Source organism: Triticum urartu, chromosome 5 (genome assembly GCF_003073215.2).
Source record: "Triticum urartu cultivar G1812 chromosome 5, Tu2.1, whole genome shotgun sequence".
Lineage (NCBI taxonomy): Eukaryota > Viridiplantae > Streptophyta > Magnoliopsida > Poales > Poaceae > Triticum > Triticum urartu.
Window position 1 is genome coordinate 529,602,576 of NC_053026.1, and position 15,585 is coordinate 529,618,160.

Here is a 15,585-nt window from a genome sequence, read left to right on the forward strand (position 1 = left end):
AGGTTTAAATTTTAGTGACAGACAAAAATGTAGACCTTACCAAAATATCCGAATTCCGAAAGTTTGAACAAACCCTTTTGAAAGTCGATCTATTAAATTCACTTAGTTTTAATGGATCTTCGCTGAATTTGAATTTGATTTGATTCTGTCCCGAAATTTCGAGCTTACAAACATTTTGGTACCCACCAAACTTTCAGAGACTTGGTGAAAATTTCGTTTGAACCTTGGCCCCTTCGTGCGAAAGACCAACCCCACACCGGCGCACCGCCTCGTTATTCGAGTCGCCTCGCCTGTCCCTTCTTCCTCCGCCGCCGTGCCAGCTAGCTAGGGTACGGCCACCGGCGCTCCCAGAGGGCAGGGGTGGCGGAGGCGGCTACGCACGCGCATGGCCGGAGGCGACGCGTCATCGGGGGCGGCGCCGGTGCCGGAGACGGCGGGGGAGGCGGAGGTGGACGCGGGCTTCGAGTTCGCCTTCGACAACGAGGCCTTCTCCGACAGGGTCCTGCGGATAGAGGTCGTCGGCGCTGGCCGGAAGCGCCGCCGTGAAGGTGCGTACGTACAGGCACAGTAGTACCATTAGCCATTAGAATATTCGCAGTAGATTCTAGCCATTAGAATATTCGCAGTACATAAACCGTAAAAGCTCCATCGCCGTGAAGGTGCCTGCATCAAAGTGTCGATCGATTATATCGTTATGCGCCTTCCTTTCGCTGTGCAATTTCTCCCTCATGGATGTAAATTTATCTTCTTTCACGCCATTAGGATCTGGATTTGTGGTGGATTTTCTCTTTTCTGCCTTATATTTTTTTAGAAATGGGCAAGGAGGTACAATGTTATCCTAAATACAACCGATTAGGTCTTTAGTTTTGGATCTCGAGTTGTTCAAAGTTCTCCTGGTATGTTTTTTCATGATTATATGAGCAGGTGTCACCCTTGATATATGTAGTGAGGAGGTGTGAAGGGAGGAGCTCCCCAAGTCCCTAGAACACCCCATAATTCTGCTTACTGTTCCAAATTTGAGGTCACCATTAGTCTGTGTTCTGTTTCTGGTTCACCTCTATTTCTGTTTTGTTGTGTTGAAGCATCTAATGTCAAAATTAGCATACTGATAAACACTTTTAATTAGTACGAACACATGTGGACTATAGTATACACTGGCATGTTGGTACTGTAATAGTATGATCCGCTGATGAACTTGGCTGCCTATTAGTAAATACGAGCAACATAATGTTTGCCGGCCATATAACTGTGGCCTAGACAGTGTAGTTCGCCGAGTTTTTTCTAACAGGAACTCGACAAATAATGTTTAAATATTGACTGAGTTCGTGATAGAAAGAACTCGGCAGTATTAATGATTGCCGGGCCCCGTCCAGCCGAATACAGAGCGCCTAGGTCGGCACTCGGTGAAGATTTCACCGAGTTTAATATGGGCTCTGCCGAGTTTCTTTGAAACTCGGCAAAAAGGGCGATTCTAGTAATGTCTCGTCTTTTACCTTTGTTAATTGAGTGCATTCATGGAAAATTCTAATAGAATCCTGGGGGTAACATTCATGATGCTCTAGCATGCTTATTAGGCTTGATGCAACTCAGTGAATATCCTGTTTTCATGATGTTAAAGTTTTCCCGCCTATCTAAAGGGTTGATTCAATGAATCTGACACACAGCGAACATGATATTCCAGACATTTTTAAAAGCAAAATTCTCGTCTAGTAATTATCTTATGTGCCTTCTTCTCCCCTAGTTTTGCATGTTCCTCTAGATTTATCTGACCTGTATTTCGCAGGTGAGGATGGAGAAGGTAATACACCAGTTTTACGAGTCAAGACTGTACATATCAGTTCAGTGATTCTCGCCGCAAAAAGTTCTTTCTTTTTCAAGGTGATTCTGATGATCTTCTGAAATGCATTTGGTCTATAATCAGTTGACTCGTATTTCTTATAAGCTTCGTGCTTCTTAGCTTTTCTCAAATGGCATGAAAGAATCTGGTCAGAGGCAGTCAACAGTTAGAATTGCTGATTCAGGTAACTCAAGTGTACGCTGTACTCTTCCTCGTCTTATTATAACTGATGACTCTAGTTTGCTATTGTGATTGTATTATTTATTATTTATTTATTCAAGAAATGTGATTATTGTAGAGAGGCTTGTTTTGGAGTTTCGTGCCACAACTTTCTACTTTGATAATGAATTGGCTATTCTCATTTCCCCTACAGAATTTGCCTACCAAATGGATTTTCTTGTGCATGACAAGTTTCCTCAATTGATTATTCAAACTCACTGGACTTTCGATGCAGATAGTGGCTGAGATTAAAGCACACCCTTCAGTTGCAAAGGGAATTGTAGTCTTACTTTTATATGTCATCAAGGACTTGATAATTTTAACGTGTACGAGCTTGCTAATTCTCACGGCACAACATGCAAGAGGAGAAATAGACCGAATAGAAAGCTGTCTCCTCTAATTAAGGTTTCTCCTCTATTTAGGGAATCTCCTCTATTTAAGGATTCTTATTCATCTGCATGCATTTTACTACATCTATATTGGTGTACAAAGTTGTATAAAATCGTCTCAAAAAATTATGAATACATACGAGTACAATATGTTCCAGTTTCTGGCCAATAAACATACAGAGGAGAGACCATCCAATTGTGCAAACTAAGCATATACGGAGTAGCTCACCGTTTATATAAAGATAGAGTAGTAGCTCTTTATAGGAAGGATGCTGTGGAGATCCTAACTTCTAGGGATTAATACTTTTCATGCATAAGGGATTTAGCCATGCACATTAAAATTAGGAATTAAACTGTTTACCGAAGTCTAACGAATCAAATCTCTATTTCGCTAGACTGAAGCATACCACTAAAACAATAGCTATCCCTTTCCTTTTGTACTCCTTTACTTAACTGTTACTGATTGTGATATATTGGACTATTCTTATGTCTCCTTGCTTTCATTCCTTACTTGGAACAGAGGAAAATGCCTTTATGGAGCTTTTACGGTTTATGTACAATGGAAGGTTGACACCAACAACTGAGTCCACTCTTCTGGTTGATATCTTGATGGCTGCTGACAAATTTGATGTCGTTTCGTGCATCAAGCTTTGCGGTCAGCGGCTCATAGGCCTGCCTATGACCTTAGAATCCGCAGTGAGGTGCCTAGATCTCCCATGTTCCATTTCAATGGCAGCTGACCTGTCAGAGGCAGCCAAGAAATTCCTTGCTAAAAGATACAAGAAATTCCTGTCAACAAAGTAAGTAACCCCCATCGAATTGAGATACCCCCTTTTTTCCTTTATCAGTGAACATGTGGATATTGTTGTCACAAAATCATTATATCGAGCATTGCATGGTTTTGTTGCATTTCAGATTCCAAGATGAACTGATGAGGATTCCCCTCGCTGGGATTGTGGCCATCTTATCACGGAATCTCCCTGGGGTTGCATCTGAAAAATCCGTCTATGACTTTGTGCTCAGGTGGGCCGACTTGCAGTACCCAAATTCAGAACAAAGACGCGAGATTTTAAGTTCAAGTTTACTTCCAATGGTGCCACTACGGTGTAGCATGACCAATGTGATCCTAATTGATCAGCCGTCTTGTATAATTAACTTCAGTCTAAAGCGTGAGCACTGCTCTGGGAGCTTCCCATCAGGATCGATGCGCTCGCCACCATTCTATTGTGCGGGGCATGGTTTCTTTCTCTCAGCACACCGTAGAATGGAGCCGTCCAACTCTTTTGTCCTCATAATACAGAAGCTAGAAGACAAGGGCCTAGTAAGGGGGACAGTAGATTATGATATTGAGGTAAAAACAACACCGTCGCTGGAGTTCACCACCTTGTGGAGGCGCACCACCACCACCGGTTGTACGCAAGGTTTTGGATGCAGTGTTCCTTGGTCAGAGGTCATTCCTGACGATAGCCCCTTCTTCATTGATGACAAACTCCATATTCGAGTTCATGTGAAGATAACGCCGGCAGCCGTAGTGATGCATGCATTAGCCACTAGCATGATGTGCTTCATTCATGATGAGCGAGGAGAAGCCCCTGTTCTTTTAACATATGAACTAGGTGAACAATGCTAGCATTTGCTCTGCTCTCTTTTGGTGACTGGTAATGTTGCAATGTAGCTTCTGAACATCTAGAGTTTGATGCTGAAGGTTTCATTGTGTCACGGATTCTTACCAGACGCAAACTGTCAAGTTTGCGTGTGAGTTTTGATATCCAGCGAAGTCGCTGAACAGTTAATGTGCACTTTGTCGTAAGTTGGCTGGTATACCTTGCTGAATGCTGATGGCCTCTTTGACTCGATGGACTTGTGACCCTTTGAATGCATATTATGTGATCATCTGTTCATGGCTATCTTTCACTATTTTCTAGTTCATACTCTATGGCAGTTGATATGTTGTGCCCCAAGGGCAGAATGCTGCTGTAAATTGCCTAAAAAAATGCTGATGTAAAGTTCAATTTTGTCAGGTCTGTTGCTTGCAATGTGTGCTCCCTGGAAACTAAGCACACGATCTACGTGCACATATCCGGATTCGATACTATATAGAAGTTTTTTTTTTAGTTTTAGATTTTGAGGTGTTGAGTAGTTGAGCTTCTTTGACGTAATTTTTGCAGAACAACAGTAATCAAAGAGCATATGTTGTCTGTATCCCAAATTAAAGTGTAGCAAATCTCCCTGCAAAAAAAAGTGTAGCAAATCTGTAGCCACATATTTATTTGGATGTAGCATCACCTTAAAGATTAGGATGTAGCAAACCTGCCCAAACTACATCATACATTCAAGTTGAGCCATTGGACAACTTAAAGATTAGGAAAAGTTTGTATGTTATAGGTCTGTAGGCTGGGGAGATTCGTACTGCTTAAGGGCAGTTATCTATGGTTCTTTACCGTGTGATGCTTCAGCCTTAGTTTAAAGTAACAAGCTTTTTTTGCGAAAAAGTTTAAAGTAACAATTGATCAATTATTCACATCTTTCACATGGATGATGAAACTTGCTTGATTGCTACGTTGAATATGCAATCATTATCTCTTTTTGTGAGATTCAAAGGTCCCAAACAAGCAGAAGAACAGATTTATCGAAAGTGCTATTTCTGGAATGTGTACTTGGATATGAATGAGTAAGTGTCATCCTTCATATATTCACTGCTGGAAAACACTTTGGGGTAACATTAGTGATTGGTGCACTTTAGCGCCTGCCAATGGTAAGCACCGGTAATCTAGCAACTTACCAGTGGTGGGCTTAAAATCATGCCATTTGTGGCTTCTGCAATTAAAATACCATGCTCTCAAATGAAAATGGCAAGCTCTTCGAAATAAAAAAATGCCAAGCTCTTTATGCTAAAAAATGTCATGCTTCTACAATGAAAAACGCCATGCTCTTTAAAATGAAAATGACATGCTCTTCAAAATAAAAAATGCCATGCTTGTACAAAAAATGTCATGCTCTTACAAAAAAATGCCATGCTTCTACAATAAAATCACCATGCTTTTTAAAATGAAAATGCCAAGCTTCTACAAAAAAATACAAAAACCAGGAATTTTTAAAGTGTGGCGTGTTCTAGATAACAGAAATTTCAGAAAAATACCAATTCAAATGTTTAAAGTGTGCCATGTCGCTTTACCAAAAGAATTGCCTTCTTTAGAGTATAATCTATGAAATTGTCCCGGAAACATTACTAAACAACAATTGCCAAGGAATTCTCTAAAAAATTCCATGGGGAAATAATATTAACATCAGCATAGTATAAACAAAAATCTCTAAAAAGATGCCATGGAATTGACATGTTATAGCTAACAGAAATTTCAGAAAATGCCTTTGTCATGGCAGATGCTATATCTATTAAATTGCCATGCTCACTGAAAAAATGCCATGGAGAAAACATAAGAACATCACAACAAAGAAAAAAATGTCAAAAGCCATGGTAGAATTATTTTATTAGACCATAGGTAAATACAATATATAGGTGCCATGGCACTTCTGTTGTAGGTGCCATGGAAACTGAAATATTGTATGTGCCATGGTAGTTTGATTTTGCGATTTATCTATAGGTCAAAGCAAAAACGATAGAGAATCCCTATAGGACAGAGTGATAAGTATAGAATTAAAGACACGGCAATTTCCATTAGTGAAACCAACGTGTGTGGCAACTTTGTAATAACAACCCATGGCAAAATCCAAAACCCACGGGGACACATGTTGATTAGCCATGGTATATAGGAGTACATTATAATTGCCATGGTTTCTACAAAAAAAAATGTCATGGTTTCTAAAACAAATGCCATGGCTCATGAAAAAATGCCATGGTTCCTACAAACAATAAATTTGCCATGGGGCACATGTTGATTTGCCATCATATATTTTCTTGTTGTTGTTTCTTCAAAACAGATACCATAAAAGACATGGTTTCTACAAAAAAATGTCATGGTTTCTAAAACAAATGCCATGGCTCATGAAAAAATTGCCATGGTTCCTACAAACAATAAATTTGCCATGGGGCACATGTTGATTTGCCATCATATATTCTTCTTGTTGTTGTTTCTTCAAAACAGATACCGTAAAAGACATACTGTAGAAAACATGTGGGACCCAAGTGTCATTGGTCACACCTTTTTTTCAATTGCATCTTCCTCCTTGTTCCTCGTCAGAAACAACACCGACCATCAAGAATAGCACCAGCCGCCCAACGCCTCTATCTTGGCCGACCCGCGCCTCTATCCCGGTCTCCCTCGTCCAGGCATCGGCGTCTACTAGACTGCTGGCAGCACGCGGCAGCACAACAACGAGCGCGAGGACACGTGATGAGGGGCGCAAGGGCGTCAAACTCGGCCGCTGCAACCTCCAGCCGGCATCCATGCATGGTGGAGCAGCCACGGCCACCCGTGAGGTCAATTCAAGCGGGCTCGAGCTCCGAGAGCCTCGGGAATGAGGCGAGGAAGGGCGGTGACGTTGGCTGGCTGGTCAGCGGTGGCGGGGACAGCCAAAATCGTGAGACGGATGCCGCGGTGGCGGAATTTCGCCTCATTTTGGTGAGTTCGACACCCGGTTCGGTGATGGTTGGGTTGAAACTTTTCTCCCACCAACTGTCGCGGTGGAATGAGGGGAGAGACGAAAAAGGCTTCGAAAACTGAATGGATGAGGAACTCAGGGTCCAACATCCCGCTCCCGTGAATATTTTTCCACGCCGGGTTGTTTTCCGTGACCTGCACAGATTTTTTTGTCTCAAAACCTAAAAACTAGGTTTATTATAGGGATCGGGCATTTTCTTGGGTCTACTAGATGCTCTTAGAGGAACTCTAGCAGATGTTGTAAAAAAAGTGGTTAAACCTCTAAATTTTGCAGTACATGTTGAAAAAACACCCCGAATACTGCATATTATCACCCACATACTCCATATCTGCAGTTTTTAGGCCAATTTTGAGGTGAAACGTAAATGAGTCAACAACGGAGCAGGCAGCCTGGAGCTCGGCAGCGGCCACCGGAGCGTCGCCGGAGCAGGCGGAGGAGCTCAACAGCGGTCGCCGGAATGTCGCCGGAGTAGGCGGAGGAGCTCGGTAGCGGCTGCCAGAGTAGGCAGACGCCAGAGTGTCCCTGGAGCAGGCGGAGGAGCTTGACAGCGGCCGCCGAAGCGTCGCCATAGTAGGAGGACAACCGGAGCAGCACCAAAGCGTTGTCGGGGCACGCGGAGGAGCTCGACAGCAGCTGCCGGAGCATCGCCAAAATAGGCGAACGGCTGAAGCAAGCCAGGCGCGAGAAAGAGGTGAGGGATTCTTTTCTTTTTTGCAATAAAGTTCTATCAGAGCCAATATAGAGAAACTCTAACAGTTCCCTTAAAAATCTTCCCGTAAAAGTGGTTTTTTGGATTTTCCCGTAAAAGTTAGAGGAAGTTTTTTTGAAAGTAACTTTTGTCAGTTCCCTACTCTTCTCCCCCTAAAAGCATTTTTTATTTTTAATTAAACAAAAAATAGATAATTGCTAGGACATGTCGGTCAGTGACACCGGCGGGCAGTGCGATGGCCATCGGCAAGACTGTGGCGGCGGCGCAGGCGGCAGAGCGTGGCCACGGGTGCGAGCGGTGGAGCGGCCGAGCGGCGGCGTGCGCGGGAAGTGGCATGGATGCGGCGGCGTGCGCGGGTGAAGCGGCAGTGGGCACGAGCAGTGACATGGGTGCGGCCGCGTGCGCGGGTGAGGCGGCAACGCGGGGCGGTGGCATGGGTGCGGCCGTGTGCGCGGGTGAGGCAAGGCGGGCGCGAGCGATGGCGTGGGCGTGGTGACGGCGGTATGCGTGGGTGGTGGCATGGGTGCGGCTGTGTGCATGGGTGAGGTGGCAGTGGGTGGCGGCAGGGGTGCTGCGGCATGTGGCGTCGCGAGCGTGGCAGTTGATGAAATTTCAGCGCACCAAAAAGTTACATCCCATAAACCTGAAGGAAGAAGAGGCCTCTTTTATGGGTTCCTCTAAAGATAAAGCTAGTATATGGAACTGTTGGAAAGGTTTTTTGTCCCAACTTTTCGTAAACAACGGTTATTTTAGAGATAGAAAAACTATTGAAGTTGCTCTTAGTACCGCAAATCTCGTAAATTGATTTTTACACCAGCATCGGCTAGACTTGCTCTTAGAGCATTTCTCGCAGATCACGTATAAGTCCCGCGAACTACGTTTTTCCGGTCTTTTTATGAGATGGGCCAAAAAACGACTGGATTAGATCCGCTAAAATGAGCCCATGTAACGCCCTCGATGCGGCTATATCTCCCACGTGTCGAAGCACGACTTAGAGGCATAATCGCATTGAAAGCAATGTCGCAAGTGAGGTAATCTTCACACAACCTATATAATACATAAGGAAAAGAGATACATAGTTGGCTTACAATCGCCACTTCACACAATACATTAATAAAGCATTACATCATCCAGATACATTCAAGGTCCGACTACAGAACCAAAATAAAAGAAGACTACCCCAAATGCTACACAGATCCCCGATCGACCCAACTGGGCTCCACTACTGATCAACTGGCAACGGAACAACATAACGAACACGAACTTCATCGAGCTCCTCCTTGAACTCGGTTGCGTCATCTGCACGGTATTATCGGCACCTGCAAACTGGTTTTGGAAGTATCTGTGAGTCACGGGGACTCAGCAGTCTCACACCCTCGCGATCAAGACTATTTAAGCTTATAGGAAGGGTAAAGGTATGATGTGGAGTTGCAGCAAGCGACTAGCATATATGGTGGCTAACATACGCAAATGAGAGCGAGAAGAGAAGGCAAAAGGACGATCGAGAAACTATGATCAAGAAGTGATCCTAAAGCAACCTACGTCAAACATAACTCCAACACCGTGTTCACTTCCCGGACTCCGCCGAGAAAAGACCATCATGACTACACACGTGGTTGATGCATTTTAAATGAGTTAAGGTTTTGGGTTTTCTACAAACGGACATTAACAAATTCCCATCTGCCCATAACCGCGGGCACAACTTTCAAAAGTTCAAATCCCTGCAGGGGTGTCTCAACTTAGCCCATCACAAGCTCTCACGATCAATGAAGGATATTCCTTCTCCCAAGACAATCCGATCAGACTCGGCATCCCGGTTACAAGACATCCTCGACAATGGTAAAACAAATCCAGCAAGACCACCCATATGTGCCGACAAATCCCGATAGAAGCTGCACATATCTCGTTCTCAGGGCACACCGGATGAGCAAGACGTTGGGTAGGCCAGCCCAGAGTTGCCCCTGGTAGCCACCGGACATCGCTCAGTTTGGACCAACACTTAGACAAGCATTGGCCCGGGGGGGTTAAAATAAAGATGACCCTTGGGCTGGCCTAACCCAAGGGAAAAAGAGGCTAGGTGGCGAATGGTAAAACCAAGGTTGGGCCTTGCTGGAGGAGTTTTATTCAAGGCGAACTGTCAAGGGGGTTCCCATTATAACCCAACCGTGTAAGGAACACAAAATCCGGGAACAAAACACCTATATGACGGAAACTAGGGTGGCAAGAGTGGAACAAAACACTAGGCATAAGGCCGAGCCTTCCACCCTTTACCAAGTATATAGATGCATTAATATAAATAAGAGATATTGTGATATCCCAACCAAATAACCATATTCCAAACATGGAACAAGCTCCAATCTTCACCTGCAACTACCAACGCTATAAGAGGGGCTGAGCAAAGCGGTAACATAGCCAAACAACGGTTTGCTAGGACAAGGTGGGTTAGAGGCTTGGCTTAACAATATGGGAGGCATGATAAGCAAGTGGTAGGTATCGCAGCATAGGCATAGCAAAAGAGTGAGCATCTAGCAAGCAAAGATAGAAGTGATTTCGAGGGTATGGTCATCTTGCCTGCTGATACGTCTCCAACGTATCTATAATTTTTGATTGCTCCATGCTATATTATCTACTGTTTTGGGCAATATTGGGCTTTATTTTCCACTTTTATATTATTTTTGGGACTAACCTATTAACCGGAGGCCCAGCCCAGATTTGTTGTTTTATGCCTATTTCAGTGTTTCGAAGAAAAGGAATATCAAACGGAGTCGAAACGGAATGAAATCAACTGGAGAAGTTATTTTTGGAAGGAAACCTACCGGATAGACTTGGAACCTACGTCAGAAGATGAAGGAGGAGCTCACGAGGGTAGGGGCGCGCCCCCTGCCTCGTGGCCCCCCCTTCGTTCCACCGACGTACTCCTTTCACCCATATATACCCACGTATCCTAAAACTTCTAGAACGGAAATTAGATCGGGAGTTCCGCCGCCAGAAGCCTCCGTAGCCACCGAAAGCCAATCTAGACCCGTTCCGGCACCCTGCCGGAGGGGGAAATCCCTCTCCGATGGCCATCTTCATCATCCCGGTGCTCTCCATGACGAGGAGGGAGTAGTTCTCCCTCGGGGCTGAGGGAATGTACCAGTAGCTATGTGTTTGATCTCTCTCTCTCTCTCGTGTTCTTGATTTGGCACGATCTTGATGTATCGCGAGCTTTGCTATTATAGTTGGATCTTATGTTTCTCCTCCCCCTCCTCTCTCTTGTAATGAATTGAGTTTCCCCTTTGAAGTACTCTTATCGGATTGAGTCTTTAAAGATTTGAGAACACTTGATGTATGTCTTACCGTGCGTATCTGTGGTGACAATGGGATATCACGTGATTCACTTGATGTATGTTTTGGTGATCAACTTGCGGGTTCCGCCCATGAACCTATGCATAGGGGTTGGCACACGTTTTCATCGTGATTCTCCGGTAGAACTTTGGGGCACTCTTTGAGGTCCTTTGTGTTGGTTGAATAGATGAATCTGAGATTGTGTGATGCATATCGTATAATCATACCCACGGATACTTGAGGTGACATTGGAGTATCTAGGTGACATTAGGGTTTTGATTGATTTGTGTCTTAAGGTGTTATTCTAGTACGAACTCTAGGGTTGTTTGTGACAGTTATAGGAATAGCCCAACGGGTTGATTGAAAAGAATAACTTTGAGGTGGTTTCGTACCCTACCATAATCTCTTCGTTCGTTCTCCGCTATTGGTGACTTTGGAGTGACTCTTTGTTGCATGTTGAGGGATAGTTATGTGATCCAATTATGTTATTATTGTTGAGGGAACTTACACTAGCGAAAGTATGAACCCTAGGCCTTGTTTCCTAGCATTGCAATACCGTTTACGCTCACTTTTATCATTAGTTACCTTGCTGTTTTTATATTTTCAGATTACAAAAACCATTATCTACCATCCATACACCACTTGTATCACCATCTCTTCGCCCAACTAGTGCACCTATACAATTTACCATTGTATTGGGTGTGTTGGGGACACAAGAGACTCTTTGTTATTTGGTTGCAGGGTTGCTCGAGAGAGACCATCTTCATCCTACGCCTCCTACGGATTGATAAACCTTAGGTCATCCACTTGAGGGAAATTTGCTACTGTTCTACAAACCTCTGCACTTGGAGGCCCAACAACGTCTACAAGAAGAAGGTTGTGTAGTAGACATCAAGCTCTTTTCTGGCGCCGTTGCCGGGGAGGTGAGTGCTTGAAGGTATATCTTTAGATCTTGCAATCGAGTCTTTTAGTTTATTGTTTTATCACTAGTTTAGTTTATAAAAGAAAACTATAAAAAATGAAATTGAGTTTGTCTCATACGCTTCACCTTTTTAATATCTTTCGTGAGTATGATGGAAAGGAAAATTGTGCTCAAGTACTAGAAGAAGAAATCTATAAAATGTTTGGCACTAAATCTTTGAATGATGAGCATGATTGCAATGTTGTTAGTATGAATTCTTTGAATACCCATGATGCTGATGATGATTGCACTAGTTATGATGAAAATGCCTCCTATAAACATGTCAATTTTTGTGGAGTGCATGTTTGCAAGTACACACCAAATAGGGAAGATAGATATTGCAAGAGGCATAAGTACTTAGAAACCAAATTGTTGCAAGAAGAGCTAGATGAATGTGCTGAAAATTTATCTTTTCTTAGCCCTACTTGTGAACTTTGCAATGAACGTGATCATTTTAGTACCCGATGCAAATTGTTTCATGAGCGTATCGTGTCCAAAAATTGTGATGACTTGATTTCCCTTGCACATCATAATGAACTTAGTTTGCTCTTGGGTTATGAAGAAATTAAACGTAGAACTAAGGATATTCCAAAATTTGCCCTTGATAAAGTTCTTCATTTTGATCTAGAGGAAATTTATATGTATTGCGCGGTGAATTGCATTGAAAATCCTTATATTGCCAATTACATAAAGAAAAGAAAACAAATAGAAGATGAAGAGAATACTAATGAGAGGGAAGAGACTTCCCAATATCCTCCTATTATTTCTTATGATGAATCAGGTAACGAGGAGGAGCCTCCTATTCAACCAATCTCATTAATAAGGAGCCCCAAAAAGAGGATTGAACCCACACATGATGTGGTGAAGAAGAAGAAAAGAAAAAGGAAGAGAGGTAAAAAGATGTCTCTCCCAAATAATGCTGCCCCTATTACTATTGTGCCTCATGAAAATATAATTGTGGAAGATAATGATACTTCGTATGATCTCGAAAATCTTTTTGGCACTTGCTTGGAAGAATATGATAATTGCTATACTATTGGTGCTATCCATACTATTAATTATGAGAGTGATTATGCTTACGATATGAAAAGGCCCAAGCTTGGGGATGCTATGTTTGATGAAGATGATGTTTTTGAGAATATATTTGCTGCAATTAATGTTTGTCCTAAGCTTGGGGATGCTACGCTTAATGAAGATGATATTTTTAGTCTCCCAAGTTTTGATATGCAAATTTATAATGATGATAGCATGCCTCCTACCTATGATGATTATTGTGATGATACTTATGCTATAAAAAGTAGTGATTATATTTATAAAACTTGTCATGATTATGATTACCCCTTCTCTGAACATTACTCTTTTAATGTGGAAACAATTTATTTTATTCAAGTCTCTTATGATACTCCCACTATTTCGAATGGGAAGAATTTTGCTTATGTGGAGAGTAGTAAATTTTCTATGCTTGTAGATCATGAAAAGAATGCTTTAGGTGCCGGTTATATTGTTGAATTCATTCATGATGCTACTGAAAATTATTATGAGGGAGGAACATATGCTTGTAGGAATTGCAATAATATCAAGTTTCCTCTCTATGTACTTAAAATTTTGATGTTATGCTTGTTTTACCTTCCTATGCTAGTTGATTATTGTTCCCACAAGTTGTTTGATCACAAAATCCCTATGCATAGGAAGTATGTTAGACTTAAATGTGCTAGTCATATTCTTCATGATGCTCTCTTTATGTTACAATTCTTATCTTTTATGTGAGCATCATTGAAATCATCATGCCTAGATAGCGGCGTTAAACGATAGCGCTTGTTGGGAGGCAACCCAACTTTATTTTTGTTCCTTGCCTTTTGTTCCTGTTTAGTGATAAATAATTCATCTAGCCTCTGCTTATATGTGGTTTTATGCTTTTAATTACTGTTTATGCCAAGTAGAACCTTTGGGAAGACTTTGGGAAAGTCTTGTTGATCATGTTGTAAAAAAACAGAAACTTTAGCGCTCACGAGAACTACTGCCATTTTTATTTGGAGAGCGCTATTTAATTAATTCTTTTTGAAGATGATTAATAGATAAATTACGCAGGTCCAGAAAGTTATTTGAGAATTTTATGAGTTCCAGAAGTATACGTTTGATCCAGATTACTACAAACTGTTCTGTTTTTGACAGATTCTGTTTTTCGTGTGTTGTTTGCTTATTTTGATGAATCTATGGCTAGTAAAAGAGTTTATAAACCATAGAGAAGTTGGAATACAGTAGGTTTAACACCAATATAAATAAAGAATGAGTTCATTACAGTATCTTGAAGTAGTGTTTTGTTTTCTTTCGCTAACGGAGCTTACGAGTTTTCTGTTAAGTTTTGTGTTGTGGAGTTTTCAAATTTGGGTAAAGATTCGATGGACTATGGAACAAGGAGTGTTAAGAGACTAAGATTGGGGATGCCCAAGGCACCCCAAGGTAATATTCAAGGATAGCCAAGAGCCTAAGTTTGGGGATGCCCCAGAAGGCATCCCCTCTTTCGTCTTCGTTCATCGGTAACTTTACTTGGAGCTATATTTTTATTCACCACATGATATGTGTTTTGCTTGGAGCGTCAATTTATTTTGTTAGGATTTTATTTCCGTTATTTAGAAAAAAAAATTCATATTTTATTTCAATAAAAGTGGCATTGATAGCCTTTACTATGCCTATTTTAGAAGTCCACATGTTGTTGTTTGAAAACAGAAAGTTTACCACTGTTGCAATAATTCCCTAGAAAAGTCAGAATGTGATAAAATGTTGAAATCTTTTGCATATTAAGATCTGATAAATTTACTACAGTGGGAATTTTCTTTCATAATTTTTGGAGCTAGGGAAGTATGGATGTTGCATCATTCTTTACAGACTATCCTGTTTAGGCAGATTGTTGTTATGTTTGCATTGTTTGCATATGTTTGCTTCTTTAATGATTCTATTTGAGGATAGGACTATTAGATATGCAGAGGCATTTAGTATGCAATGTTGAATAATAATTTTAGTGATTTGCTACAGTAGAGTATGATAAGGTTTTTGCAATGGTTTATACTAACTTATCTCACGAGTCCTTGTTGAGTTTTGTGTGGATGAAGCTTTTGAGATTTAGGGAGACCGTGATATGAGAGGAATTAAGGAGACACAAAAGCTCAAGCTTGGGGATGCCCAAGGCATCCCAAGATAATATTTTAAGAAGTCTCAAGCATCTAAGCTTGGGGATGCCCCGGTTGGCATCCCACCTTTCTTCTTCAACAACTATCGGTTAGTATCGGTTGATCCTAAGTTTTTTGCTTCTTCACATGATGTCTGCCATTCTTAGAATGTCATTTTATTTTGCTTTGTTTGCTGTTTGAATAAAATACCAAGATCTGAAATTATTAAATGTTAGAGAGTCTTCACATAGTTGCATAATTATTCGACTACTCATTGATCTTCACTTATATCTTTCGGAGTAGTTTGTCGTTTGCTCTAGTGCTTCACTTATATCTTTTTAGAGCATGGTGGTAGT

General features: G+C 41.8%; 1 protein-coding gene across 1 annotated transcript; it reads left to right on the forward strand.

The window, feature by feature from the left end:
• The first annotated feature begins 250 nt into the window (after nucleotides 1-250).
• On the forward strand, nucleotides 251-4,305 carry LOC125556598 (BTB/POZ domain-containing protein POB1-like). Its single transcript, XM_048719296.1, has 5 exons — nucleotides 251-548; nucleotides 1,784-1,878; nucleotides 1,958-2,021; nucleotides 2,966-3,245; nucleotides 3,361-4,305. Exons 1-5 carry the CDS (start codon nucleotides 386-388, stop codon nucleotides 4,073-4,075), a joined length of 1,317 nt encoding a protein of 438 aa, XP_048575253.1. The 5' UTR covers nucleotides 251-385; the 3' UTR covers nucleotides 4,076-4,305.
• The last annotated feature ends 11,280 nt before the right edge of the window (nucleotides 4,306-15,585 follow it).

Coding starts and splice junctions, on each gene's coding strand:
- LOC125556598 (XM_048719296.1), top strand. CDS start 386: ATGGCCGGAGGCGACGCGTCATCGGGGGCGGCGCCGGTGCCGGAGACG. Junction 1,879..1,957: donor AAAGTTCTTTCTTTTTCAAG/GTGATTCTGATG, acceptor CGTGCTTCTTAG/CTTTTCTCAAATGGCATGAA. Junction 2,022..2,965: donor AGTTAGAATTGCTGATTCAG/GTAACTCAAGTG, acceptor TACTTGGAACAG/AGGAAAATGCCTTTATGGAG.